The following is a 27,535-nucleotide window of genomic DNA, read 5'->3' as shown; positions in this document are numbered from 1 at the left end:
TCACTCCTTGGGGATCATGCCCTTGATGGCCGACTCCCGGTTGACGTACGTGGCCCAGTACACCATGTTGAAGATGGCGAACAAGATGGGAAAGACGATGCGGGACAGTTTGTCCACTTTGCTGACACTGTTGTACGTCTTTTTATTCTCGGGGGGAGGCTTCTCTTCCAACCGGGGCACCTTTGGGGGGACAATGACTGTGGCAGGCACGGCCGCGGTGCTGGCCGCGCTCTTGGCAATGGTGGGGAGGGCAGGCTCTTTGGGGGCGATGTTGAGCGCATAGGTGGTGCCCACAATGTTGTATGTGTTGTTCGTCTTCTTGGCCAGCGTGATGGGCTCCTTTTTCTGGGGAGAGAAGCAGAAGCCTTGGGATGCTGGTGCAGCTCTGGGGCACCACGCACAGCCCAGCACGCCAGGGCCGGCTGCAGGACAGCGAGGCCCGTAGAGCTCGGCCTGCCGGAGGAGGAGCCCTGTGCCAGCTGCCAGTTCCCCATCGCGGGGCCGCTCCCCAGCAGGGCGACCCACAGCCCCACGGGATGAGCTGGAGCCTGGGAGTGCCGCGACTGGTGCGCCAAATGCTCGTGATTGCCGGATCAGGGGATTATCTTGTGTCGTGTGGGGGCTGCCCCAGTTCCTCACCCCCTGCCTGATGGGTTCCCAGCGTTCGCTTTGAAGCCCTGTGTGTCCTGGCCTTTTTGCCTGGAGGGGAGCCCTCCCTCTGCCAGGCCACCCACGCCCAACGTCATCCCGGAGGGCCACCGTCCCAGCTTCGCTGCAGTGGTGCTGCTGCACAGGACGCCCGCCTTGCCGAGCGGTGCCTGGCACCACCTCTGCCCCCGTTTGGGGACAGACTGGGCCCTTCCTGTCTACGCGGGTGTTTTAAGGTGCTGATAGGACTGAGCTGCTCGAGGCATTGACTGCCTTTGGGAGATGATGCCATTTCGGCAGCTGTAGTGTGCAGGACATTATAGCAGCCTGGACTCTACCCTCTGGGATCTGCAGGAATGGACAACAGCTTAAGCCATCCTAGTAAATAAATAGAGTACGCAGCTGGATGTGTCTGGCAGAGTCTCGCATATCACCTCCTTCCTGCTGAGGGACAGCAGAGGCCTCTTTGCTGGTGCCTGCCCATGGAGGACAACCTTCGGCTTTCTCAGCCTGGCTCCCACGGCTGGGCAAAATGAAGTCATCCTTATTCTAAACACTGGGGGACACTGCCAGCTGCACTGAGGGAGAAGCCATTTGGAAGTGATTTCCAGGTCGCCAATATTTGATCAGCTTGTGCTGGGCACTTGCAAGGCATGAAGCAGCAGCCGGAGGATGCGCGGTGGCTCTTTTTGTCTTTCTGGGGCGCAGCCCGCAGGTCAGCATTGCCAATCACGTCTGGAGCGAGTCCTCCAGAGGAGGCAGTTCTCACATGCACGCCCCACTCCCCATGCGCTCTTCGTACCTCGCACTCTGGGGCTTCCTCACCTTCATTTCTTGGGCCTCCAGCACCTTCTTGCCATCCCAGGCCCAGCTGCGCTTTGTGAAGTAGTTAACTGCGGCAAACTCAATCAGCGCAGAAAACACAAAGGCATAACAGACGGCTATGAACCAATCCATGGCCGTCGCATATGCCACTTTGGGCAGTGAGTTTCTTGCGCTGATGCTCAGAGTGGTCATAGTAAGCACAGTGGTGACCCCTGCAGAAACACAACCAGAGAAGATGCTGTTGGAGATGCCCCAGAAGGACACCCCCTCCCATCCCACCAGGCCACCAGGCCTCCTTGGGCCACCGGGCCACGGCACTGCCCACAGCATGCAACTAAGAGGTCCCGGAGACCAAAGGAGCTGGTGCTGTATCTGGGCACAGTCCCACCATCGGCACGGATGGGGCCGTGCCCAGCTGCATCATCAGCACATCTGGCCCAAAAGCAAGACACCTGATGCCAGGCAGTGATGCCTAGTGGAAGGAGGCATGGCACCTGGTGAGAAGGGGCGGAAGAGCTCCGTTCACATTCTGGCAGTGACCTGCCAGCGTTGCCCCATGTACATGCCCTCCATTACCCAGAGTCCCTTACACTGCACCGGAAACTGTTGAAGGCCACACATTACAGAGGGCTATGCGGGCTTTGTCCATGAAGGCCAGACCTGGAATACTGCGCAGAATTCTGGTCTGTGCACCAACACACATGTTGAAGGACCAGAAAAGAGCAACAAAAACCATCAAAGGGCAGGAGCAGCACCCCTGCCATCAAGGTTGCAATATCTGGAACTGTTTTGCTTAGAGAAAGTGGGATTGATGCAGGAACACAAAATGATTCATGGGTCACAGAAGGTGGATACAGAGGCATCTTTGCCCTATCCAAGAATACATGAATGCAGTGGGGTCCTCACATGAAGCTGATTGGTATGAGATTAAGGACAGACTGAAGGAAGTCTTCTTTTCCCAGTACCTAGAAAAACTATGGACTTGACTTCCACCAGAGGTAGCGATGGCCACCAATTTATGGAGCGTTAAAGTGGACGGAGCCCGTAGGACTGCCAACGGCTGCTTGTCCCCAGTGCTGGAGGCTCCATCCGTATCAGAGGCAGTAGGGCCATGTACACCAGTCCCTGGACAAAAGGGAGGGAGGCTGTGTCCTACTCCGGGCTTCCCGCTGGGGCTTCTGGTTGGCCCCCGTGGGAACAAAACACAGGGCCAGCGAGGCCTTCAGCCCGATCCAGCATGCCTCTTCTTAGGTTTCGAATGCCAAGCCCTTGATCCCAGGGCTAAGAGCCGCCCCATGGGGAGCACAGGTCAGCTGTTGTCCCTCTCAAGCCAGGGATGGGTGGGAGGGAGGCAAGCCTTGGTCGCTTTTCTCTCTCGTGTGGAGGCCAACTGGGTGGTGACCTGGAGAGCTTTGGCAATGTCCCAGTCAAGGCAAAAGGCCTGAGGAGGCAGCTGAGACTCCTGTCCGACTAGAGCTGTGCTGGGAACATCAGTGGGGAAGGGGACTTTGGGGGAAACCCCAGGCCAAACCCTCATCTAAACAAAACCTTCCCCCTGCCGACCATGAGATGGTGTGTAGGAACTTTGTTGGATTTTGGCACAGCCCCCTTCTTTAACCATCCTCCAGACCCTGCCCCCCCCCCCCCGCACCTCCCTTTCCTCCCATGGACTAGCACAGGCCTGTGTTAGGAGTTCTGCTAGGAAGCCGTACAGACTCACCCCCGTTTGATTACCAACACCTGTGTGGGGAGGGAATGAGAAATTTCGGTTCAGCTGAGAGCACAGCAGCAAGGCAACTTCTCCCCGTCTCCGCTCCCCTCACCACCATGGCTGCTGGGCTGGGGCACGGTGATGAGGAGCAGGGAAGAAAGCTGTGTAGCACAGACAGGAGACACGTCTTCCTCAGAGGCCTCACCCAGTGCCAGCGTCCTGGGAATCACAGCAGCTGCTTCTGGGGGCACCACACGCCTCCTTTCTTAAGTACAACAGTACCAGTGGAGAGGGCTGGGTGAGGCGCTCTGAGGGCAGCCTCCCAGAGACTGGCCGGAGCATCCAGGAAGACCCTGCAGGGAACTCTCAAGAAGGTTGCGTCGTTGTTCGGCATCCAACAGGAAAGCCAGAAAATGAAGCAGCCAGCTGAACTTTGTGCATCAAATGCAAGAACAAGATCTTTGAGATCCTGAGCACCCACTGCGGCTAACACTCAAGGTCCTGTCAAGGCTGGAAGCGACGCTCCACTCTGGCTGTCAGGTCACCCAGCGTGGTCTGAGTCCAGCTTCCCTGAGATGCCTAGCCAGGCTCCAGCAGCTGCAGGTCCAGCTCAGAGCACCTGCATGCAAACAAAGGGCTGGTCATCTGCAGGCCACTAGGCTGGGCCACTGCGGAGAAGGCCCTGTGCGGAGAAGACACCAGAGCACTACAGCTCCCACCTGGCAACCGTCAGTCCTCTTTGGCTGCTGAACCCAGGAACTCTGCAATAAGAACTGCCCTTCAAATCCATTCTGGCTCCGGAGACCTTCTAATCGCACTCCCCAGCACTTCTGGAGTGAAGAGTTGACGCAAGACCAAAAAATGAAGGAATGAAATTAATTGGCGTAAAAGCGGGGGGAGGAAGGCCCCAGGGACATGCTGATGGTGTGGTGTGGGTGGGAAGCTTTACAATTTAGACCTAGCGTGGTTCCAAAGAGATCCTTCTTCAGGAGTGCTATGAATATAACCAGAATGGAACTGTTATATTGTTCTGTGTCACAAGAACTCTGATAGCTAAGCTCATAGTGCTTTATCCACATCATGAATAAGCAGAATAATGAAATGATTTATCATGTAGAAATTTCCCAATTAAATACCAAAGCATAAACAAAAACGCAAAAATATGGCAAGGAAAGAATGTGAGGCTAACCAATGTAGGTTGCAAATACTTCAGCTTAAAGGAATAAACCAGTTTGTGGGAAAGGTTTATATTTTTCGGGCCTAGAAAAATATACATTCATATATGTCAACAATAAAAATGACTGTAGTCATTTAACCAAAAAAATGTGTTTTATACAGACGTGCACAGAAAAGCAGATCATCTCACTGTTGTGCATTCTGAAAGCTCTAAAAGCTCCTCTGGGACACGTTTCTGCAGAAGGGGGCGGAAAGAAACCGAAGGCTGCAGTTCTGTGCCCAATCGCCTGAAGGAAAGTCACACTGAAAGCACCGGGATAACTCTGAGTAGACAAGCACGAGAATGAGGCTAAAAGCCCAGAGGGAAAAACAGTTGAGCCTCAAAACTGGTTATACCTGGATAGACCTAAAATGCCTTGCAGAAAGCAAACGCCAACATATGCGAAAGAGGTCCTCTTAAAAGCAACGATGAGAAGTTATGCTATAACAAAAAAGAGGCACTGCTGTAAACCACCCAGAGAGTTTTGGCTAATGGGGGTACAGAGATGAGATAAGGGACAACGAGGAACCATGCTGGCTGGGAGGCGCAAACGGCACTCCAACGTGCGTCGCGAGGTGAGTGGGGGGCACAAACGTGATTCCTGTGAACAGTTTTCCTATTGATGTTTTTGTGTATACACACACCCTCCGGTCCTACTTTGCTGATTTCATAGTGTTCCTGAAGAAGGATTTATTTTTCAGTCTTTCTTTCTTGTGTACCTGGAAATTTTCTGTCTTCTATTCTTTGCTGCATCTACCCAACGATTCTAGTGCTGGAGGACCAAATGATCTTGCCTCCCTTTCCAACTTAATTAGATTGCATGACTGGGGCTTGGAAAGAAGTTGCTAACCAAGTTCATTGGTTCTGCCCAGGCCTAACCCAGGAAGACCAAATATTCTGGTGAATTCTGCTCCCCAGACATCAGTTTTCCCTGCCCTCGCCCCCCATCGGAATGCTGCAGGACCTGCTAAGACAGTGTCCTCCCAGGGGCTCATGGAGTCGGAGGACTTTTGTGAGCTCTGGGGAAGATTCTGCAATTTAGAGCCGCTGATCCTGGCGAGGTCCTGCTTTGGAATGGAGCGGTGGACCATCAGCATGGTTTCTCCTCCACAGCGGCCTCCCTGGTGCTGTAACATGTGACTGGTTTGGGATTTCCTGCAGCGCGTCGGATGGGACGAGCAGCAAGACACGCAAGAGCACCTTTGGTGTGGGACTAGCAGTGAGGATGGCCAGACGCGTGGTCTTGCCAGGTGTTTGTTAGTAAGACAGTTACACCGTTGCTCTGTCCCTTTCCTGGGGAAGATCTTTGAGTGGGGCCTCATAAAAAGTTCACCAGCATGGAGTTCGAGAGGCTGATGGAGAGGCAGGCAGGAAAGCCTTGGGGCAAATGCAGGTGGATCTTCTCCCCTCAGCACCATTCCCTCCCTCTGCCTTCTCCTGGTTGCCCCCGGATCATGTCCCTGCCAGAAACTCACCGAACACTGTCCGTGCTGGGACGCTCTCCCTGTTGAGCCAGAAGGAAACCTGGGACAGAATGACGGTCATGATGCAGGGCAAGTAGGTCTGGATGACAAAGTACCCAATCTTGCGCTTGAGGTGGAAGTAAGTGGTCATCACAATGTAAGTTCCTGGAGAGATTGAGGGGAGGGGAGATTACCCAAGAGAGAGGCATTCATATCCTGCAGAACAGGCAAGGCAATTCTCTGGGGGTGTCCTTAAAACTGCCAGCAAGCCCTGCATGGTGCAGTTATCGGCTGCATCTACCAAGCCTGTTGCTCCCAGCTCTGGGGCTCTTGGCAATTCACGCAGGCCAACCTAGTCATCTCCTGGCAGCCCATTCTGGCAGCCTAACAGCTTGGATACTGCTGGAGTTGGGACTATATGTAGTCCTTCCACCTGCAACATCTGGCTCCCCAGTTGGGTTGCTGGAGGAAAACAGAAGGACCCTCAGACCGAGCCTTCTTTAACATCATGGCTTGATGAACTGGAACTGTTCTGCTGAGAGGACTTGCTTGCAGGAACTTTGTTTGGGCCTGTAATTAAGGTGAGAGCAGAGACTTTGGCTCCACCTGCCCGCCATGTGGCAAAGCCAGAGTAAATAACCCTGCTGAAGGAAAAGGAAACGAAGCGTGACCTTCGTGCTGCCCTAAATGACTTTTCCCTCGTCCTAACTGGCCACAAGGGCTGTCCCCACATTGCCTCTTGCTCCCTGCCTCAGCTACACGGCCAACTGCCCAGATCATTTAGGAGGCCACACTGAGCCCACCAAGGCAGCCCGGAATCCTTGCGAACTTGGCCGCTGCATTACCTGTGCTAGACTCAATGGAGTCTCTCCCAACGTTGTGACCAAGGAGGTCATACTGATTGAGGCGGGACCCTCCTTCAGCCACCTCCACCTTTCCCAGAGTCCAGGTGTAGATCACCTCTGTCTTGGTGTAGGCATCTGTGGAGGACAGAGGGAGAGCAGGAGCAGGAGCGATGCTCTAGCAACCCGGTGGGAAACAGGGAAGAAACGGGGTGTGGCAGCTGCCTGCAGGCAGCCCCCCCAGATGTCCAGGAGGACGTGGCCTCCTGTGGAAAGCCCCTTTGCCACGCGTGGTTTGAGAGGGAGGCGGAGGAGATGTCCCCGGTGTGCTCCACGCTGTGCAGGCCATCACTGGGACTGTGGGCTGCAGCGGCGCCCTCTCCTCGGCACCCCTTTGCCCATGTGACACTGGGGCCACAGCCCAAGCGGAGCTCCCTCTGTGCCAGACTTCTTCCAGTCAATAGCCAAGCCCCCTGGAGCTTTCCTGGTGGGGAGGCCTAGGACTCTTTCCTCAGGGCTCCCCTGAAGCACCTGCTGGGGAGGAAAGATCCCCCTGGGGCTGTTCGCTCCGGGGCCGCTTGCTGCCTCTGGAAAGGCTAGCCCCAAGGAAGCCGCCGGGGCCACCATGGCAAGGGTGAGTTGCAGGACCCACCGTGGAGGGAGGAGGCCTCTTGCCAGATGTGGCCAAGCAGGAGGGCCACCTCCACCTCTGGACTGGCGGCAGCAGGGGGTGGGCAAGCTCAGGGGGCTCCAGTGTGGCACAGGATTAGATTACAGCATCCACAGCACAAGCAAAGGCAACCCTTTCCAGAGTGCATTTTCGGCCCGCCTTTCTTCAAAACTGTCCAGCTGCCATTTATTCGCAGTGTTTGAGGGGAGCCCGGTGAAGCCTGCCCAGCTAAGGAAAGCCACGTTCATAGCGTGTTTTACTGTATCACACTATATATTGAACTGCAACTAACTTTGCACTAATTGCGTGACAGCCATACTAGAGGAGGAGGAGCTGCAGTACAGGTTGAAAAAAAGGATAACGTTTTGAGACTACTGTGTTCAACAACGGATCTTCAACAGATTTTTTGAGCATGAAGAAGTGCATCAGGGAGGAAAAAAATATGGGAGTTAAAATGGATGAAAATAATAAAATCTTGAGCTGAAAGGGACCTTGGGGATCATCTAGTCCAAATTTCAGGGTCATCTAGACTGTGGGGCCCAGCAACTTGGGAAATGGTGATTATGAGTCATTTGTTCCATTCCATTCCAATGCCACCAAATAACTGAAGCATTCTGGGCAGTTCACAACAGTTTATGCAAAAAAACGAAGTGTGCACCTACAGAAAAATAGCATTAAAATCAAAGGCAGAATTTAAGATAGAAAGTAAAGCCCTCTGAATACTCCACGCACATTCAAGAGACTAGGCCTGCAAGAGATCCTTGCCTACCCGGACACGAGTCCTCCACAGGTCATTCATAGCTATTAAATGCCTCGGCAGGCTTGCCCAGGCGCTGAAAGGATGCAAGCGTGGGCATTCTGCCAGCACAGCTCAGAGGCCTTGGCTGACCAGACTGGTGGGCCGCTGAGAACCAAGAAAGCTGCCTTTGGATTCTGCCGACAGCAAAGTACTTACAGCTCCCAAACTTCAGTGGACAGGCATGCACATCCATCGGGAAATCCTCCAGGTGCATGGGGCACTCGGCATGGATGGTCAGTCTGCAAGACATTGTGGACAGTTGGCGTCATTAGGTGTGGACACCTCAGGAAGAATCCATGGCTGACCTGCTTCTGCCACTCCTAGCAACGGTTGCACCGGTAATTTGGTTTGCCAGCCAAACTGAAATGCCCCAAGAGCGACACAGAGCCCTGTAGCTTGAGCTTTTCCACTGATTGCTCTCACTGGGGTCCCAGGCCTTGCTGCTGTGCATGGATGCCTGTCCACAAGATATCATGTTTCATGTGGCATCATGAGTGGCACACGTTTAAAACAGTGTTTTCCCATGTGTGCCTGGTTTTCTTAAGAGTTCCAGGCATTGCAGACCAGTAGTCATGGTGGCATTTTTTCATTTAATTTTATACTGCCCAAAATGCAAAACTCTGGGTGGTTTACAGCCCTTCCCAACCATGACCATGATGTAAAACCAGCCATTAAAATCCCTGCAACACAGAATTTAGGAAAATCAGAAGCGGTTTCCTTAGATCCCGCACAATGACTCCTGCACGGAAGCTTTCCAGTGGCCTTCGCAGCTTCCCGAGGCAGAGACACAAGCAGAGCCAAGCCCAGGAGAGACACTGACGCGGGGTCACTGGCCTGGCTGCTCGGTCAGGTAGACAGGAAACCTGCTAGAAAGAGCTTGGGGCATTGGTGGGCTCTTTTAGACGTGCAGACTTCTAGCACCTCATTCGAGGAAGCCATGAGGGCTGGGTAAGCAACAGGAGGTTATGGGCTGGGAAAGGGAGAAACCCTTCCTACCTCATGGTGTAGAGGAGGGTGCCGTTGTCTACTAGCCGGAGCAGTTTGTTGGGCGTGGTCATGTTGTGCGCTACTGATTTCTTGCCATTGTGGAAGAAGGTGTCTGGGGTCCAAATCTTGCTGGCCAACAGGTTGTTCAGCGGGAGTATCTTCATTGGACCATCAAACTTAAGCCTCTCATCTCTCCAGGACTGCCGGAAAAACACATCAATGGTGTACTCCTGCCAGAAAAGAGGCTGGTTAGATTTTAAATATTTCCATGGTAGATGAGTTGCTACTTTCACAGAAATAGGCCAACTGACCTTATAAAAAGAGAACTGGGTTTCTCAGGACTTTACACCTTAAACAGCCTTGGCAATGCCTTAGGAAGACCCCAGACTGTGCCACAGAGCTCCTTTGTTCCCCCCGCGGGTGGCAGTGGGGCCCCTCTTGTGCCTTTCAGCCAGAACACGGCGAGCTGCGGGAGGGAGGGGAGAGGCCAGCCCCCCATGCCTTGGCCGAGCTTAGAATGCCCATGGGCAGAGCAGGGAAACGCCTGGCAGGGTGCTGAGGAGGCCCCGGGTCTGGCGGGGCAGCCAGCTTGCGCACTGTGTCTGAATTAGGCACGGCTGGCCCTCGCTGGCCGGCGCTTCAGCTCCCGTTCCATGCTATCAAGCTAACAATCACCGCCTTCATTTCCACACCACCCCATAACCAAAGGTCTCTGGATACTTCACAACTGCATAAAAACAAAACAATAAAATGCAATACAAGTACCATAAAATCAAAGCAGCATTCAAGTGAATGTAAAACAACTCAGACATACAGCAGAATGACCTTGTACAAGGAAAATCATCTAGGAGGGGCTAGCCCCTCAAACTCTAGTAAGCCAAGTAAAATATTCAAAAGTCTCGGGTTCTTTCAGTCTGGGGACACCTTGGCCATAGTGGGGAAGTGGCTCCATAGATGGGGAGCCACCTCAGAGGAAGGCCACCCCTTGCGGCCGCCCACCCTCGGAGCAGGCGCTAAGAGGAAGGCCACAGAGGTCAAGCATGAGGTCCAGGCCGGTGGGGAGTGCGGGGTCCTGAAGTCCCTTGGGGCCTTGGGACAGATGGAATCTCGCACACGTGGCTGCTAAAGGGGCAGTGATGCTTGGAGGGGGCCCGATACAGAACAGGCTGCCCCCGAGGCCAAGGGGTTCACCTGGCAGGCCATCACATCTGTCAAGCAGAGGCACTTGGCAAGCAGCGACAAGGCCCCCGCAGCAAGCAGGGGGTTGCTCTGGGCTGCTCCCTCCTCCGCTGTGCGCGGATTCTTGTGGACCTGCGCTTTCCTCTCCCCCCCGACCTCCAGGAAGGAAGGAAGCAGCTCGCCCAGACAGGCGTAGCCTTCTCCTCACTTCTGCGGCTGGGATGCCACACTCCAGGCATTGCCAAAGCCCGTGGGCACCAGAACGGCCCCCTCAGCAGCTCACGCACCACCCCATCTCTTTCAGCCAAGCCAAGGAGGTGAGCCCCGCTTTCCACATTCTGCCTCTCCTCCCAGTTTTGAGTCTTTCTTTCCTTTGACCTCCCCACCATGCCCCCCCACCCCAGATTCCGGCCCTGATATGATTAGGCCTGGCAGCTGCTGCTCCCTCGCTTCTGATCTGCCCCTGGCTCTCTGCTGACAGCATTTCCTTTTGGTTAATCGCCGGCTCTTCCCTTTCTCCTGCCTCAGCAATGTCCTAGCCTGCTTGTGAGCAGAAGGACCCCCGTCTGTGAGCGGCATTCCGTAACCCTGCGGGCAGACCTCCGCTGCAGGCTTGGACAGCTTTCCACAGCCAGGCTCCCTTCTCCAGGCCCTGACTACGGGGGAGGGCAGTGGCAGGCGAGCTGCCGGGGGTCTCCCGATGGCGGATCTCTGCAGCAGCGCTCTGGGGATCAGCATGACAGCTGAAGCCACGCAAGATGCTACGGAGATCCTCTCCGCATGGGAGACCCTTTGGAGGACCGTTCCGGTCCTGTCTCCTCTGCAGTGGGGTGGCGGAGGCAGGGCTCTCGGCACCTGGACGCTTTGGACAGAAGGGCTGAAGGCCTCCTCTGCCCACCCCGTCCGAGCAGTCTCAGAATCCGCTGCTCCCGCTTAGCTCAGCTGCAATCTCCACACTGGCTGGGGGGGGGGGGCAAGGGGAGTTCCTCAAAAGCAGTGTATTTTCATGAGCCGTTCCCGCTGCACAATGCAAAGTACTGGGGCAGCTTTTGCGTATATCAGTAACTGACCGATTTAGCCTGACAAAACTCGCTGCCGGAGCAGTTGAACATTGCTAAAACGGGCCTGCTGGCTCTTTGGCATTAGCATGTTTTTCCCTAGCCCTGGGAAGCTGCACTCCTGAAACATCCCTCCCTCCACGCACGAATGGGCACCCCAGCTGCTTGCAATCTCTGCCTCTCACTGGGCAGAGCAGCAGGGGCTGCGGGAGGGTCACTCCCATGCCGCGCGTTTTCTGCAGCACTGGCGGGGTCGGGGCCTGACCTTCCCAAGACCCTGTTTCAGGGACCTGGACAAGGGGACCTGTGGGTCACAGCTCTGGGGCTACAGCAACGTCTCCTTTCCAGCTGTAAGGAACAAAGCCCCCGGGAAGCCAGAGGGCCCGAGCAGCAGCCGCCAGTGCCAGCGAGACCTCCTCCTCTGAGTGCTCCTTTCCTCCCTGGCCAGCTCCATGCACCCGTCAGCTGAAAGGGAGGGCTGACGAGCGGTGTGCGGACCTTTTCAAGTCCCCACTCCAAAAATGATTTGTGCTGAGCACTGGAAGCCCAACAATAAGTGCAGGTGAACCCCCCCCCCCCCGCAGCAGTTGCCATGGTAACAGTGCTGTGGGTGATTACTGCTGAGGAGGCTGGAAAAATGGACACGGCCAGCCCTGGGCAGCTGCTGGGTCCCCTCTCTTTCCATCTCCTCTCCACAGCAAAGGGCTGCTGGCACCAACTGGAAGGGCTGGGCACCAGCACCGAATCTGCCCCATCAGGTGGCTGGGTCGAAAGGGCTGGGGCTGGCCACAGATCTGCTGCTGGCCTGGCCTCCTGTCCCAGGGCTCTGCCAGTCCACTGGATGAGCCGGCAGCCTGCCAGCGCCTCCACAACACCCTGGACCCTGGTGAGGGCTCGCTACTGCCATTTGCTCCCAAGGGTCCCAGCTCAAGAGGACCAGAAGGGGACTCTGCAAGGGCTCTGAAGGAGCAGGCAAGGGGCAACCACCGCCTGGGCAGCAGGCAGGTGTGTGTGTCTGTGTGTGGCGGGGGGGGGGGGCACGTCCTTGGCCTCTTCTCCCTCAGTCAGGGGCCTCCAAGGCAATGCTGACTCAGGTGTTCTGCAGGGATGAATGGCCCAGAAAGAAGGCCGACAGCCCAACACACGCGTGTGCTTCCTTCTTTGTCTGGCCTACTCCTGTTCCACACATTTTGTAAAATCACACAGCAGAGAAGGCCTCCCATTTCTCCTTTCTTCACAGTTCATTATACATGCTCCCTTAATCAAATATGCTCCACCTTAGAAGTAATTATGAGATACTCCCTGAGGGCTGGATGATTGAATATATTAAGTTGCATGACAGCAAGCAAGAAAAGCCAGACAATATTAAGAGCGGCAGCTCAAGTGACGTTCCTCTCTCTAGCGTCTCCCCCTGCAAAGCGGAGCAGCTCTTCTGCGGTGAAAGTGGCTCCGTGAAAGGGAGCATTCCCAAATGGGATCCGAAGAAACATTCCCCGTGCCACTCATTCTCAGTTTAGCCCCACCATCTGGAGGAGTCGAGCTTCCTATGCCTGGATGGTCCCATCCTAGTCTTTAGCTGTGGGGGAAGTGGTGGGCAGCCTGGGGGGACCCCACAAGACACTCCCTGCTGCAGCTTCACCAAGCTCAGTGGACCAGGGCCTTGCACCGGTTCCGCTGTGGAAGATGCGTCCAGCCACCCTGGGCTGCAGGGAATGTGCAGATTGGTAATTCACAAGGTGGACTTCAGGGCTGTTTTAATTAGGGCCTTGACTCAGTCCTTGTGGCTTTCGTGAACCATTTCCCCAAAACTTCTCTGCGGGTTTCCCTTTCCCAATTTTTTTCACACGGGAGATTTAAAGGCTCTTTTTCCTTCTTTGCAGCAAAAAGAACCCTTTCCATCAATCTTCTCCAACGAAGCCCTCCGGATGTTTAGAACAACAACTCCCATTACCCCAGATGATGGTCAGGGATGATGATGGCCAGAGGTGCAGTCCAAAATGGGGCAGGCTCATCCTGCCAGTTCCTTGGTCCCGTTTCTGGAAGGCAGCAGCTGGGGCCAGGACAGGATGGCCATGCAGGGGGCGGGGGAGGGTCCAGCCCCCAAGGTGGGAGGCCTCTGACATCACAGGCTGGGCTCCTGTCCTTTTAGTCTCACAGATGTTCCGTGCCTGCCCAGCCCAGATGAGTTGTGGCATCCTTCCCGCCAAGCTTTCCCTCTTTTGTCCTCCACAGAAGCCCTGAAGGAAGGGGTGCCGTGCAAACGCTCTTCTCCCGGGAGGCTTGCTTCCCAGGCACTCCAGGCAAGCCACAAACAGTCACGTCTTCTGAGAAGTGTCGCATGTCTCCAGGTCTCTCACTCGGAAGGGAGCAGCCAGGGAACATGCACGCAGCATCAGGCTCCCGCAGCTCCTGGTCACGATGGCTATTTGAGAGTCAGCGCAGCGAAGCCGGTAGAGAACTGGCCGGGGACTTTTCAAGTCCTCACTCAGCCGTGAAGTTCGCTGGGAGACTCTGGGCCAGACACAGGCCCACAGCTGTTGCTGTGAGGATAGCACGGAGCTATATAAGCCACCCTGGGTTCTTTGCAAGGGGAGGGAAGATGGGCTGCAAGAGTGGAATGGAATGGAATGGAATGGAATGGAATGGAATGGAATGGAATGGAATGGAATGGAATGGAATGGAACTACTATAATAAATTAACATTTATTATAGTGGATATCAAAAGTGGCCTTTCTATACCAGCTTCTGTGGAACGCAAGTGGGCAGGTTGAGGCCTTCTCGTGCGAGGCGTCTGGCCGGCCACAGCGCACCGTGTTTCCTCTGAACCAGCCTGTCGCACAAGGAAGCTTTTTTCTCTCCTGCTTTTAACGTCCTGCTCCTCAGGAAGGAAGTGTTGCCTGCACCCCCCCCCCACGCCACAGTCCTCTTCAAAGAGCAGCACCTACCATGTCTGTGTCTGAAACAGGACCGAAGCTTGTCACATAAATGTTTGTCTTGACTTCTGTCACAGTATCTACGGAAAGCAAGAAAAGCGTGTTCTTAGGGCAATTCGCATTTGCAGGGCTCATGCTGTCCTTACTGTCCTTTTCTCTGAAACCTCTGTGCCGACTGCTTCCCCAGATTACGGCTCAATGGCTCAGCCACATAGGCCACAGCGTGGCCAATTTCATAAATGAAAGGTGGAGCTAGTGGGACTCCCTGCGCTAACCAAAAACTAGGGTCTACTCTCTTGGGGCCATTTTTTTACCCCAGACAAAAGTACCTCAGGCAAGGAAAAGTCTGTTCTGGCTGAAAATTTCCTGCAAGAGGTTTCAGTTAGCACAAGAATGGCTTATCGGCAAGTTCAGATAATTTAAGGTTTAATTCTTCTTGAAACTACACAAAACAAGAAAATCTCCATAACAATGCTAGGACTAGTGACATGTTCTCTAAATAAGTGGTTTGGCATACTAACTTTAAAAAGGCATATCAGAGCTTTCCTTTAATGGATTTTAATTCTGCTTGCTAAGAATCTTAAAAAAAAAAGATTGATGTGACCTGTTCTGAACCTTCTGTTGTTACTTTGGGGGGTACTGTTTGGGGCATAAAAGTACCCCATACAATTACTCCAGTGGAGATTTTGGTGCACTCTTGTACTCTGTGCATGTTCTGGTCTATAGGGGGGAAAAAATAGGAAAGGCAGGTGGCTGAAATTTTGGTAAATTTTAGATAAGACTCTTTGTACAATGTCCAAGAAAGACAAATCGATAGACTACTTATGTCCATTCTGATAAGCAAATTAGCAAAAGTGGACTAGATAGAAAAACTATTAGCTGGATCCAAAACTGGCTGTTAAATTGGGACACAAAGAGTGCTCATCAATGGCACCTTCTCAAACTGGAGCAAGGTAACTAGTGGGGTGTCCCAGGGTTCAGTCCTAGGCCCAGTGCTCTTTAACATCTTTATAAAAGATTTAGATCAAATTTGCAGATGATAAAAAAGTGTGTGGCATAGCAAACACTCTAGAAGATGGAATGAAGATCCAGAATGATTTTAGTAAAGTTGACTGCTGGGCTGAAAACAATAGAATGAGATTCAGGAGGGGTAAGTACCAAGTCCTCCGCCTAGGAAAAAGAAACCAAATGCACTGACACAAGATGGGGCGCATGTGGCTCAGCAGAACTGTTTCCGTTTCTCTGTTTCTTTGCAACAGGCTTGCAAGCCCTGCTTCTCGGGAGCACAGGGCCAAGGCTGGAGAAGGGTCCCCAAGGCGGCCCCCAAGGCAACAGATCCCAGGTGCCCCTTTCTCTGTGCAGAGATAAAGTCTTTGCAGGGGAGGGGGAGGGGGGGGCGACTGCTGCACAGTAGAAGGCAAACGTGTCTCTGCTTCCGTGTGCAATCCACAGTGCCAAATTGTCCTTCCTCCTAAATAGTTCCTCATGAGACCACACCAGGGCCTTTCTTTGCTTTTCAGCATCTCGCTCTCGCGAGTCACTGCGTTGCCATGACAGCACTGCCAGGCCATAAGCAAGGAGTCTGGCTCTTTGAAGCCAGCCAAGCTAGCGGGTAGCCACACAGCCATTTTCCTGGAACTGGAGGAAGGGGCCTGGAGTGGGTCGGATGTGCAGGAGGAGAGGATGCCATGGCTACACCCTCAACCGTGGACACCGGTGAGCAGGCCATCCACGCAGGCAGCCCATTCCCTCTCTCCCGCTTCTCTGTGCCTGCCCAAAAGGGCCGTGGCTCTTCCCAGGAGGGGCACGCTGGACATTCAGCATCCCATGGTGCCTGTCGCATCCCAGGCTCGGGCACCGGCAAACACAGCCTGGAAATTCCCTGCGAGGCACCGGGGACCCACATGCTTGTCTTCCTTACTTGCCCATCTCTCTCTTGCATTGCCTGAGCCTTCCAGGTCATTTCAGCATAGAAAAGGGCATTGTTTCAGGCTGGCCACATGCAAATGTCAAGCCTTAGTTGCTATGCAGGCAGTTTCTGCCCGGTTCCCTCCTAGATCAAGAGGAGAAATGCCCAGCCCAGGGCTCTAGAGGCACGCTCTGCTGCAGATGCTCTTTGCCAGTGGTGCCAGCTCCCCCTGAGGCCCCAACGGTCTGCTGGGACCCCTCCAGGGCCATGGAGCCCAACCTCCCTCCTGCAGAGAAGAGGGCTGCCTTTCAGTTTCAGGCTGCCAGAGGGAGGTGTCCTCGCTACAGGAGTGCCATTCGGAAGTGCACTGGCAACCCCCTTGTTCTTACTGGGGAGGGGGCAGGGAGGAGAGGACCAGCAGGCCTGCCTCTCATGGCATGCCAACATCATCGAGCAGCCCTGTGGGGGCAAGCACTCCGCTGCTGCATGGGGGAAGCCCAGTCTTGCAGTCTGACCGACGGGGTAGTTCTGCTCCCACTACACTCAAGGCTACCGAAGCCCCTTCGCCCCAGCTGCTATCCTCTGGGTGCAACAGGCAGGGCGACGCACGTGCTGTGGAGATTCTGGGAGGCAGCACATGCACCTGGCCCGTTCTGCAGCACCCCGAGGGGAAGGGGTGCTTGCTCCCCAGGACAGGGGCGGACTGCAGCGCAGCCCTTGGTGTATCATTCGTGTCCTGCCACTCCAGGCTATCAGTGCAGAACAGGAAGGGGAAAGGGCCGCAGGCTTAAGCAGCTGGGATGTGGAGCTGCTCACAGGCTCCATCCGATCGTCCACCTATCCAAATGCAGAGGGGCTGCGCCACGGATTCATTGCAGCCCAGCAAAGGGATGCTGGCCCCATACAGGGAGGGGCAGCGGGGACAGGCAATGCTTCTTTGGCTCAGAAGAGCTTGATCACCTCTGACCCACAGTTCACAAATGATCCTATTCAACCTCCACCAAAATGTCGCCAGTATGGCACAAAAGATACCTGGAGCACAGCTGCCAGGCAGCCACTGTGGGGCTGCTGTTGATTCCGATGCAAGTACACACCAGTTTACAGTGTGAGTGTATGCAAACAGCTTGGGGGAAGGCAGAAGTTGTAAAGGCTCTTGGTGGTCCTTTTGCCCCAACTGAGTGAAGGAGGGAAGAAAGGGATGCACACAGGCCTCACTCCGTCCTGACTGAAGAGCTTCCTCCAATCACAGAATCACAGAGCCACCGAATGGTGGAGCTGGGAATGGCTAGAGAGCTGTGGGGTCCAACCTCTGCTCAGTGCAGGACACCAAGCTAAACCGTCCCATTCCAGCTGCCTCTTGAATGCCTCCAGTATAGGACAGCCCACAACCTCCCTGGCTCATGCGTTCCATTCTCCTGCGGCTCTAACTGTTGGGACATTCTTCCTGACAGATAGCCGGAATCTGGCTAGTGGAAGTTGGATGCCAGCACTCAAGAAGGCAGCTCAGCCATTACATGCCTTGTATTCTGCCAGCTACTGCAGCCTTCTGGTCCACAGTTGCTGAGTCTGGAGGAAGAAGGAACATGCACCTTCCTGAGCAAGGTAGCAAGAACAGCAGCCTTGCCTGCCTGCATCACCGTCTTGAACTTCGCTTGCTGAAAAGCCAGCAAACTCAGCTCCTCGCTCTTCTTTCCTTCCCCAGCCCAGTCAGGGACTCTGTGGTGAGAGAAAGAAAGCACTGGGGTGGAGGTGCCTGCAGGAGCTGAGCAGGATGCTTGGAGCAGCCTGGACTGGACGATCTTACTGGGCAGACCTCAAGCGCTCTGCTGGAGCGGATCCCAGGAAAACGCCATTCCTTCGCCAGAGGCTGGTTCTGAGGCTGAGCTGCTTCGGCTCAGGGGAAGGAAGCCCCTTCCATGCAAGGAGGCCTGAGGGTGCCTTGAAGGGGAAAGCAGCTCCCCTTGGATGCTACAGAAGGGCATGGAAGCAAATGCTCAGGCACAACCAAAAGCAACAGACTCACCTCCCAGGCCGGGCCGCAGCCGGTTATCATAGCCATCCAGCAGCCGATCCAGGATGCGTGTGAAGATGGTGATGTTGTCCTTGTTGTCGTCATCAATGATATCTGGGCCGTGCTTCTGCGCAAGGCTGGAACATCAAGAGAAAGCAGGTGCAGTCGGGGTTGTGCCTCTACCATGGCGGCGCACTGACAGCCGCTTGAGGTAAAATTCCAGTCTTCTGCAAGGGCCCTTTTCTTCAGAACTGCCGGCCTGTCGCACATTTTTTACGGGGACTCTCCACCACACTGCTGCCAGAATATGCTATCCAGCAGGCTCTGCTCCCAGTGTTAGTTCCCCCACCAGGCCTAATTCACAGCTAACTTGCTTGCGAGAAATTGCAACTGCATCTTAGTCAATATGGAGAGGCAGGGCACCGGAGGCTCTCAAGGGCGACTGCTGTGTTCATCAAGCGCTCCGTCTTTGCAGGCTCTGGCCTTTTTACTGCATCCTGCTCAGAGCAGCTCAGAGTTTTGATTAATTGCCCTTTGTCCTCCTGCCTACTCATGTTAAATTACTGGGTGGCACTGCATCTCCTTGTGCCTGGAACATCAAGATCACAGTCTGGGATTCTGCTATGGAAAGGAAGGGAAATGAAGAGAAGCAGCCACTGCCAGAGGAGAATTCATTGCTGCTGCCAAGCCTTCCTCAGCTCGGGAGAGGTGAGCAGGAGCGGCTTCCTGTAAAAGTGCTGATGTGACGGTGGTTGTCGCAGTCGTGGTGGGAACAGTGCTAATGCAGGCTGGCCCTCGTGGATGGCGGGCCCATTCCAAGGGTCCCGGGCAGAAGAGGAAGGCAAGCGTGCCTGGCTCGGGCTGTGAGTTTCTCATGGCAGAGGAAGAGCGCATGGCCCTGCTTGCCAGAGCAGGGGGCTTTCAGAGGAGGCCTGCATTGTCCAGCTGTTGCTTCACCAAACTCACAGAATTTCATGCATGGGGCAGGGGGATTCAGATGACGGCTTCTTTTTTCCGTCACTGCATCTTTTTCTTTCCCCAGAAGCCCCCAAAGGAGGGAGAGGCGGGATGGATGCCCCATGGCTCCTCACAGCTAGCACAAGGAGTCCTTCCACTGGACACAGCCAGAAGCAAGGGCTGGTTGCCCTGTGGCCTAGCGGGGGCCCCATCCTCCTGTCCTGCACCTTCTCCTGCTTGCCCTCTCCCTGCGGCCCATCCCAGATACCAGATTCTGGCTTTCTTGCCATGATGCCTGCCAGAGGTGGGGATGGCAGTGGGGACAGGCTTATGTCTTCACTGCTCTCTGAGAAGCACGTGTGTGCCTCTTCAGTGTGTTAAAGGGGTCTCATTGCACAAACCTCTCCCACAGAGTCTTAAAGCCATATTCCAAACCAGACGGGATAGAACTTGCCCCCTGGATGACCCTCACCCACTGTGGCAGGCAGGCCAGGCAAAGAGCAGCAGGAGCAGGGACGGCCGCCACAGCCAGCACAGGATCACGATCCAGTGCGGCTTGTGCTGGGCCGGTGCCGCCTTATTATTTCAGCCCCCTTTCATCTACATTCCCGGAGAAAGGTGAGAAAGCAGCAGCCCCAGACAGGAATCCAGTCGCAGTGCCACGCCTGCCCCGCAGCAGTCCTCCTGCCGTCGCCACAGAGGCCTCAGCAAGAACACGGCTGCGGACAAGGGGAAGCTCGCTCTAGTGGCAGCCCCTTCCAGGCCCGTTGGCAGGGGATCGGCAAAAGGAAAGAGCGCTGCTGCACCCACATCCTCTTTGCAGACCTCCCACTGGGAACGAGCCTCGCAAGAAGCACTGCTGGCTCCAGTCGTGCAGCTCCATGTTCAGGGGCAGTCTGAGGTGTCCGGGGGTGCCAGCTGCCCCAAAGGTAAGCGGCAGAGGGCAACGGCCACCACTGTCCGGCCTGTTTCTGGGCTTCCTGCAGGCCCCTGGCAGGCCACAGCTGGACAGTGGAGCTTGGCCTAGCCAGGCCATGAGTATGGTAGCTGCAAGTTATGGAGCCATTCTTCCTGTGAGCAGATCAAGAAATGGCTCATTCTAAAAACCAATTTCTAGCTACTCTGGGCTATGCTTGGCCCAGCACTCCTGAAAAGAAAACTCCGAGCAACCCCTCAGGCGTAAGAGGAAGCTGCTGCCCTCCGCTTGGCTCAAGCAGAACTCAAAGAGGGAGCCAGACAGAGAACTTGGCCCCGTGCAGAAACCCCCGGAGCCTGAAGCGAAGGGCTGCTCGCGGGCACAGCCGTTCCCCACCCTCATGGCTGCTGCCTGCCATGCGCCGGAGCCGCTCCACGTTCCCAGCAGGCCAGGCATCTACAACAGCCCCCAGTGGCGCTGGGGGCTTGGATGAGCACCGCACCCACCGGCCTGGGAGAGCTGTGCTGCCTCGCGGAACGCTGTGGCGAATGGCTTGGTGGTGGCTTCAAGGGCTACCTGGAGAGTGGCTGTGTTGGGCTGCCGAATAAATGGGTCAGGGTCGTACTGGGGTTCTTCCCTGTGCAGAAGAGAAGGAAGCAAGTCCTAGTGGGACAGGAGGAGGCACATGACCAGGAGTTACTGCAGCCCTTGCAGCCTCCCTCGCTGCCCGTGAGTGGCAGGTACAGGTCAGGCTGAGGCGGGGAGAAGAAATGGCCCACCCGACTACTCAGTGTGTTGACTCTCCCCCACTTGTGTTGCAGAGCACAGGCGTGGCCCCCCAGCCCGTGGGGCCTTACCCTTCTGCAGGGAGAACATAATGCATGAGCACAATTCCAAGGCTGGCAGTACAGAGAGGAAGCTGTGCCCAGGCCCTCCACAAGGCCATCACTCCAGGATGCAGCAGTAGCCAGTAGACTGTCCACACCTGTCAGAGAGGAAGAGAAAGGGGGGCTGTCACGTGGGCTGGCAAAAAGGGTGCTTCCTTTGCCCTGATGGCTTTGCACTGGGCGCAGCCCCGCTTGCGGTGTGGGCCTTGGGCTGTCTGGACCACCAAAGCCTGCAGAACATCACGTGCCGAGGAAGCCACGCTAGGCATCCGCTGGGCACGCTGTTTCCACTGTGCCCTCTTGGGGCAGAGCCACACGGACCGCTGGAGAACTGGCAGCAGGACCTTGCTTCCGGCTGGCCAAGAAAAGAAGAGGACCGTTGCCTCAGCTCAGTCTCCGTGAGGCCACCTCAGCTGCTCGCACATGCACCAGTCCACCACTGGGCTGACCCATGGTACCCTGCAAGCGTGTCCTTTCCAGCGGGACCCTCTCCACAGGCGCAAGAACTGCGGAGTCTGAATGTTCGCCAGGTTTCCACCAAGGCATACTTTTTCTGCTTCTCTGAACCCTAACCAACCTGCCCTTTCTAGGGCAAATTAATTAATTATCCCATTAAAGAAGCCCAAGCCCTTGTCCCATCCAGACCATGATATCATGGCACAGTCCAGTGCTGAGGCCCAGAGGGAACCCGTGACAAGGGGGCATTCCTGCAGTGGGGGTGAGGGTGCGCTCCAGCCATTCGCCCCCTGGCAAACCCCACCAGGTGTGCTTCCTGGGGGGCTCTGCAACTTTTCAAGGGCTGAATTCTGTTTCTGAGTAGTGAGTCATGAGCAAAGGCAAGTAGACAAGGCCCCAAGTACCAGCACATCTGGCTGAAAGCTCTGACCACTGGCTAGGGTGGGAGGGGAAGCGGCACAAAAGCCCGGAAACACTGGTGGACTGGGGAAAGGTGTGGGGCCAGCGAAGGAGAGGGAATCTTTTAGGCCCCGCTTGACCTATGGATCTGAGGCTCTGCCTCTGCACTGCCCCAGCCTTCAAGTTTATGCCGCAGGGTGCTCCCCTGCTCAGCGACAACGGAGGGCTACTGTGCGCTGTGGAGATGAGTGCCAATCGCCTGTCCTTGGTGCCCTGGACACCAGAAAGAAAGATGTAGGGCCATAACAGAAGATGAGAACAGTTCAGTTTGGAGAGAGAGGGTGGGACTCGGGCGGGCTTTATTTGTTTTGCTAGATAATATCCAGTCGCTTAGGAGGCCACAATTCACATTGTGCTGGAAGTCGGTCCTGCTATTGGGTGGTGCCCGTTCATAGGTGCAGCTCTGAACTTAGACTGCTTTTCCTCCCCCAGCCATTATGGGTGAAAGCCCGCTAAAAGCCATCGCTGCATGGCTCCTGCCATTTGCACCTATGGCGCCCCCTGAGGAGGGGCAAGCAGCGGGGGGGGGGGGCAGGCTATGCCTCTGTTCCTCAGCCAGCTCATCCCCCCAGCCTCACATTCTGTGGACGGCCCATCAACTCTCCCCCTAATGGCTGAAGGTGGCACTGCACACTGCAAACGGACCGGTCTCTTTAAATTAACGTAGATTAATTATCGAATTTTTAAAATCACTCTCCAATAAAATCATCGCCAACCTCTAATAACCCCAAGGAACATATCCATGGTATTCCCTTGGTATACATGTCAAACATTTACTCTGTCGTTAGCATCCCTTGCTGTATGTCCCTAGTCTGTTGAAGGGTGGGGTGTACAAAAGGCGAAGCGGGAGTCACTAGTGGTTTCCCCTGCGAGTGATTTTGCACTGTGAGGTAGCACTGAGAGCTTCGGCATTTGTGGAAATGGTGAGCCCCAAAATGAAGAATGCAGCTTAGGAAAATGCTGCTAATGCTTTCAAACAGGGCTAGGCAGCGGAAAGCATTCCTGAGTGGGCCATCTTTTTTCCACAACATCTGGAAGCCCTTGTGAGAAAATTGTGCCTGTGTCATCTTTTCACAGCCCACAAGCCTCCTGCTGCCTAGTCTATCTTTTTACCCTGCACTAGTCCTGCCATTTTGAGAATTGTCCTGGTGGGCCTTCCAGCCTCATGATGGCAGGCATCAGCTTTCGAGCGCAAGAGCTGGCTCAGGGCCTGCTGGCTGCCTTGCTATCTCTGTCCCAACTCCCCTGGCAGGACATGACTTCCAGGGGATGCTTCTACCTGGAGTGACCTAAGTAGGCTTTTACACATGTGGTAGTTAGTCTCAATGCCCACCTAACTGTGGCAAGCAGAGTTTCACTGGATCAGGAAGCCAGCTGCAAGGTCACCAGATAAACATTATGACAAGATAATAAATGATTCTATCATTTCTTTGGGATAACATTAGCCCCTGACTCTCTCTCTCTCATTCTCTCTCTCTCTCTCTCTCTCTCTCTCTCTCTCTGTGTACGTACGCGTGCATGCACGCACACACACACGGGAGAAAAAAAGATTGAGAGTGAGGGAGACGCTGTTTGTAATATACAGCCAGGCACTATGCTGAGACAGGCTGTGGTCTTGTGTTTAAGCTGCATTCGAATCCATGAATTGCTGCAGTCGAGTGTACGGGAGGCATTCTCTCGGCACTTGCTCATTCTCAGAGATTCCACTTTGCTTTGGCCTTGGACAAAATAGAACACAAAAGGGAGAGAGACACATAGATCCTGGGCCACCACCATGTCCTTAACATCTTGGAAATATGCCCATTTCTCTCTCTGTTAAGTGATGACCAAGCAATCCACACCATCCCTATATTTGGCATAACAGCCATGTGCTACCCATGCTCATGAGAATTCAAAAATGCCAGCAGTTGGTGGCATTTCTCACCTTTTGATGTCTCGCCTGATCACCCATGAACAGAAATGCAAACAGATCAGAATCGTGAGACTTAATTTTGCCTTGCAGCCAGCAAGGAGAGAATTCGTCCCACACAACACACACAGACGGAGCAGCCAAAGCGCACCTTGGCACCACACAGCCAAGCCATGCTGTAGGTATGAAGCGGCTCTGCCAGTGGAGCCATTTGCTGGCAATGTCAGTCCGACGAGGTGGCTGCTCCGCAACGCAACTTACATCAATGTGCCCTTTGCTCATTCAGGTGAGGGCATCAATTCCCAGACAAATCTCAGACCTGGCTCCACCACAAGCCCGAATCAAGCAAACCAGCAGAGGCAGCAGCCAATGCCTGACACTTTCTTGGCACTGCAGGCCAGCCTGCCATTCCAGCCCCTGCTGCCAGCTGGGCCACTCGCTGCCCCAGCACGCTAGACGGGCAGCTCCAACAGACACCTGCCCTGCTCACCCCGACGCTGGGCATGCCAAGCCCAGCAAAGTGCTGGGGCAACACCGGGGCCCGCTTATCCTGCCCCAGCCCTTTTGCCCGCCCGCCCCAAGCCTCCATTTCTGCACATGTTGCTCTTCCCTAGGAAAAGGTCTAGGGGCTCAAAGGCCACATCATGGACTAGCCCATGCAGAGGTGCCTCCAGTTGTAGCTTCCATGGCAAGTGGGACAGATGGAGGCTGCAGCAGTCAGACATGACACAAGCAGAGGCGAAGGGGCCCGGGCTGCCAGGTCCCTCACCCCACCTTCCCGAGTGCGCCTGTCGGTCCTGGACCCGGGCCAGCAGCTGTGCTCCCTCTGAAGGACTTCAGAGGAAGACGAAGTCCTTTGGCTGAGCCTGCTGTTCCAGCTCTGGCTTGGAGCTGGCATCTTCCCTGTGCCGCAGGGCTTATTCTAGGCCCAGCGAGGCAGCCACTGCAGACAGCAAGAGCTGAGCAACGGAGCTGTGTGCATCCTTCCGCCTCTCCTGCACTTGCCCTCTGTCCTCGGCCACTGACTCTCCCCACTCTCCACCCAACGGTGGGCTTTCGGACGTGCACTGAGGGAAATGCATTCTCTCTCCCCAGGCTGCTTTCAGCAATGTCACCCATGGGCCCAAGAGCAGCCTAATGCCTGAGAAAGGGGGGTTCACTTGATCAAGAGGCAGTGAACCTGAAGGACACCGCAGTCGCAATAGCAGCTCTAGTAGAAAAGTGGGCGTATTCAGCAGCTGGCATATTTACTACAGTGTCTCTGTCTGTGTGTATAATTATGCTAGGGATCCGTCTGTACAGTGAGCCACTTGTTGTAAACATTTGGCAGGAAGACACCCACAGAGAGGATGGGATGGGGAGACAAAACTGAGAAGAGGGATGAGAAATGCCGGAGAACAGCTCAGGGGGCATGCTGGATGCGTGCGTCTGTGTCAGAGAAAGCAGAAAGAGAAAGGCGCCAAAGGAAAAGATCTCTCTTTGTGTGTGCATGAATGAAGAGTGGAGGGGAAAGGAATTGGCTCTTTCTTTAGCCCCAAGGTTTTCTTTAAGAACTGATACAGATCAAGGAAAAGAAAATGCAGCCAACAGTGGGACAGCTCCAGGGAAGAAATGCATCAACAAGCAGTGCTGAGAGTGCTGGATGTGGGGAGGGCCCTCAGCACGGGGACTCCCCCAGCTGCTAAGAGCAGACTCTGGACAGTGCTGGAGCGGAGGGGCAGCTGCCCTGCGCTTGTCTGCAGACTCACCCCCATGTCTTGTGAGCATTCGCAGGAAGAAAAAAGGTGATCTCGTCCTCCGGACGCTTGGAAGGACTAGAAGCGACAAGAGCAGTGGGCACGGCCATCCCCTCGTGCTCTGCTAGCCAGTGCATGGCAGGGGCCCACGAAGAGCTGCAGGTGCTGGCACTGGTCAAGCAGACTTGCCCAGGCAAGAGACGAATCACTGCCCAGGCCTCCAGAGCCACCAGGACCCACCCCACCTCACTGCCGAAGCTGGGCAGGTGCTTCAGAAGCCCCATGGAAGAACATGGAGCTGCTGGAAGTGGCCCTCCTTCCCCCAAAGCCTTTCCAGGAGGGGCAGCAGGCTGGAGGAGGGGCTCCAGAAGCCCTGGCAGCTGCAGCCCAGCCCCCTCCAAGTCATCTCACCCCCGGCAATGGCAGCAGCCCATCGCAGGCCAGGCAGAGGGTGTCCCCGGCCCCTGCAAACCGGCACTGGGGGTATCACCTGGAAAAAGCCTGGCACGGAGAGCTTTGCCATCTCCAGCTTTGCAGCCCTGCTCCCTCAGCCTGCAGCACCCCATCTCAGGTCGCTGCTGGCCGCTCCCCACAGCCCCGCACCTGGCCCCATGGTGGGGTGGGACTGTCGCTGCCTGGGCTGCAGAGGCCAGCGAAGGCACACGGACGGAGGCAGCCGGCCTCTCCCAGGACGGTCGCTCAGCGTGGGGCCTTGCCTTCCCGTCCCTGGTCCTCAGGGTCTCAAGCCGCCACCCGGCGGCTGTCAGTCGTCGGAGCCCGTGAGCGAGCGCTCTTCAAGGCTGTGGCACTGCGTGGGGGCTCCCGGTGTCACACTGCCAGCCGCCGGCCAGGCATCTCGAGGCGAGGCTGGCTGAAAAGAGGGACGGGGCCGGGAAACGCGACCGATACCCCCCGCCCCCCCCCCCGCCGCCTTGCTCAAGTCGCTTGCTGGCGCTGCTCCGTCCGACCTGAGCGCCGACGGGCCGGCACAGCGCGCTCGCGGGCGCCTCGAGAGAAGAGGCCGGGCGGCTTGGCGGCGGGGTGGGGGCACGCGGGTCTTCGGCCCTCGCTGCAGAAGCGCCCCCGGCCGCCCTGGCCGCTCGGACGGCCAGCACCTCCCGGGGCCACGGGGGAGGGCGGCTGCTCGGCCCAGCCCGTGCCCCGTTCCTGGCCGCCCACCCCGGTAACTTCGCTGTATGCGTGCCGCGTGCGCCATGCGGAGCGCGACGGCGGCGAGGCGAGGCGAGGCGAGGCGCTGCAGGCGCAGAGCCGGCCTCCGGGCTTCAGGGTCCCCTGGCGGCGGCCGGCGGCCAGCCAGGGGCTTCGCGGGCTGCCCGCCCGCCCGCCCGCCCGCCAGTCTTCCGGACCAGCGGCAGCTCCGCGAAGCAGCCGTGCGGAGCCTCCGGTGTCCGCACAGGAAGCCCCCGCAGCTCCCGCCTCGCAGCGGTTGCGCCCCAGAGCTCTGAAGAGCGGCTCCCGTTCCTGGGCGCATCCGCACACCGTCTACGACCGCCGCCCGGGAGGGGGAAGTCCGGCGCACCGACGCAGCCCGGGAAAAGCAGTCGCCACTACCTCCTGCGGAGCGGCCCGAGTCCGGTGCCCGCCTAGGCGGCTCTCCGCGCCGCGGCTCTCCGGCCGTTCTTCCCTTCGGCCCCCGCGGCGCGCCGGGCTCTTCTGGCTCGGAGGACGGCTGGGCGCGGGCGGCGGCAGATCCAGCGGTGGACGGAAACCAGGCAGCGGGGGAAGCGCATTTATCGGCGGCGCGGCTGCGGCTGCGGCTGCGGAAGCTCGCGGGCTCTCGGTGCACCGGAGGGCTGAGAGCGCCGCCTCGCCTTCCGCCGCGATCGCCGACAGCCGAGACTGGCAGCCCGAAGCCAGGAGAGGAGAGGAGAGGAGAGGCGAGGCGAGGCTTCCTCCCGCGCTGCGCTGCGCTGCGCTGTGCTCCCTCTCCTGCCCTGCCCTGC

At 56.1% G+C, this 27,535-nt stretch overlaps 1 protein-coding gene across 1 annotated transcript; it reads right to left on the bottom strand.

Moving 5' to 3' along the window:
• Positions 1 to 27,186, bottom strand: GABRA3 (gamma-aminobutyric acid type A receptor subunit alpha3). Its single transcript, XM_044452782.1, has 10 exons — positions 27,144 to 27,186; positions 20,982 to 21,109; positions 18,264 to 18,388; positions 14,344 to 14,411; positions 9,171 to 9,391; positions 8,331 to 8,413; positions 6,709 to 6,843; positions 5,876 to 6,028; positions 1,474 to 1,685; positions 1 to 345 (listed from the first exon to the last, which is right to left on the bottom strand). Exons 2-10 carry the CDS (start codon positions 21,068 to 21,070, stop codon positions 1 to 3), a joined length of 1,431 nt encoding a protein of 476 aa, XP_044308717.1. The 5' UTR covers positions 21,071 to 21,109; positions 27,144 to 27,186.
• Positions 27,187 to 27,535: the final 349 nt, after the last annotated feature.

Source organism: Varanus komodoensis, unplaced genomic scaffold (genome assembly GCF_004798865.1).
Source record: "Varanus komodoensis strain SLA01 unplaced genomic scaffold, ASM479886v1 scaffold74, whole genome shotgun sequence".
NCBI classification, from domain to species: Eukaryota; Metazoa; Chordata; class Lepidosauria; order Squamata; family Varanidae; genus Varanus; species Varanus komodoensis.
This window is presented reverse-complemented; position numbering and strand designations above follow the sequence as displayed.

Bases quoted from the DNA above. Each gene is read 5' to 3' on its own strand.
- GABRA3 (XM_044452782.1), bottom strand. From the start codon at position 21,070: ATGGCCTTGTGGAGGGCCTGGGCACAGCTTCCTCTCTGTACTGCCAGC. The intron at 18,389-20,981 runs GTAAGGCCCCAC...TTGATGTTCCAG, and splicing joins TATGTTCTCCCTGCAGAAGG to CCTTGCGCAGAAGCACGGCC. The intron at 1,686-5,875 runs GTGAGTTTCTGG...GTGTTTCTGCAG, and splicing joins CCCAGCACGGACAGTGTTCG to GGGTCACCACTGTGCTTACT.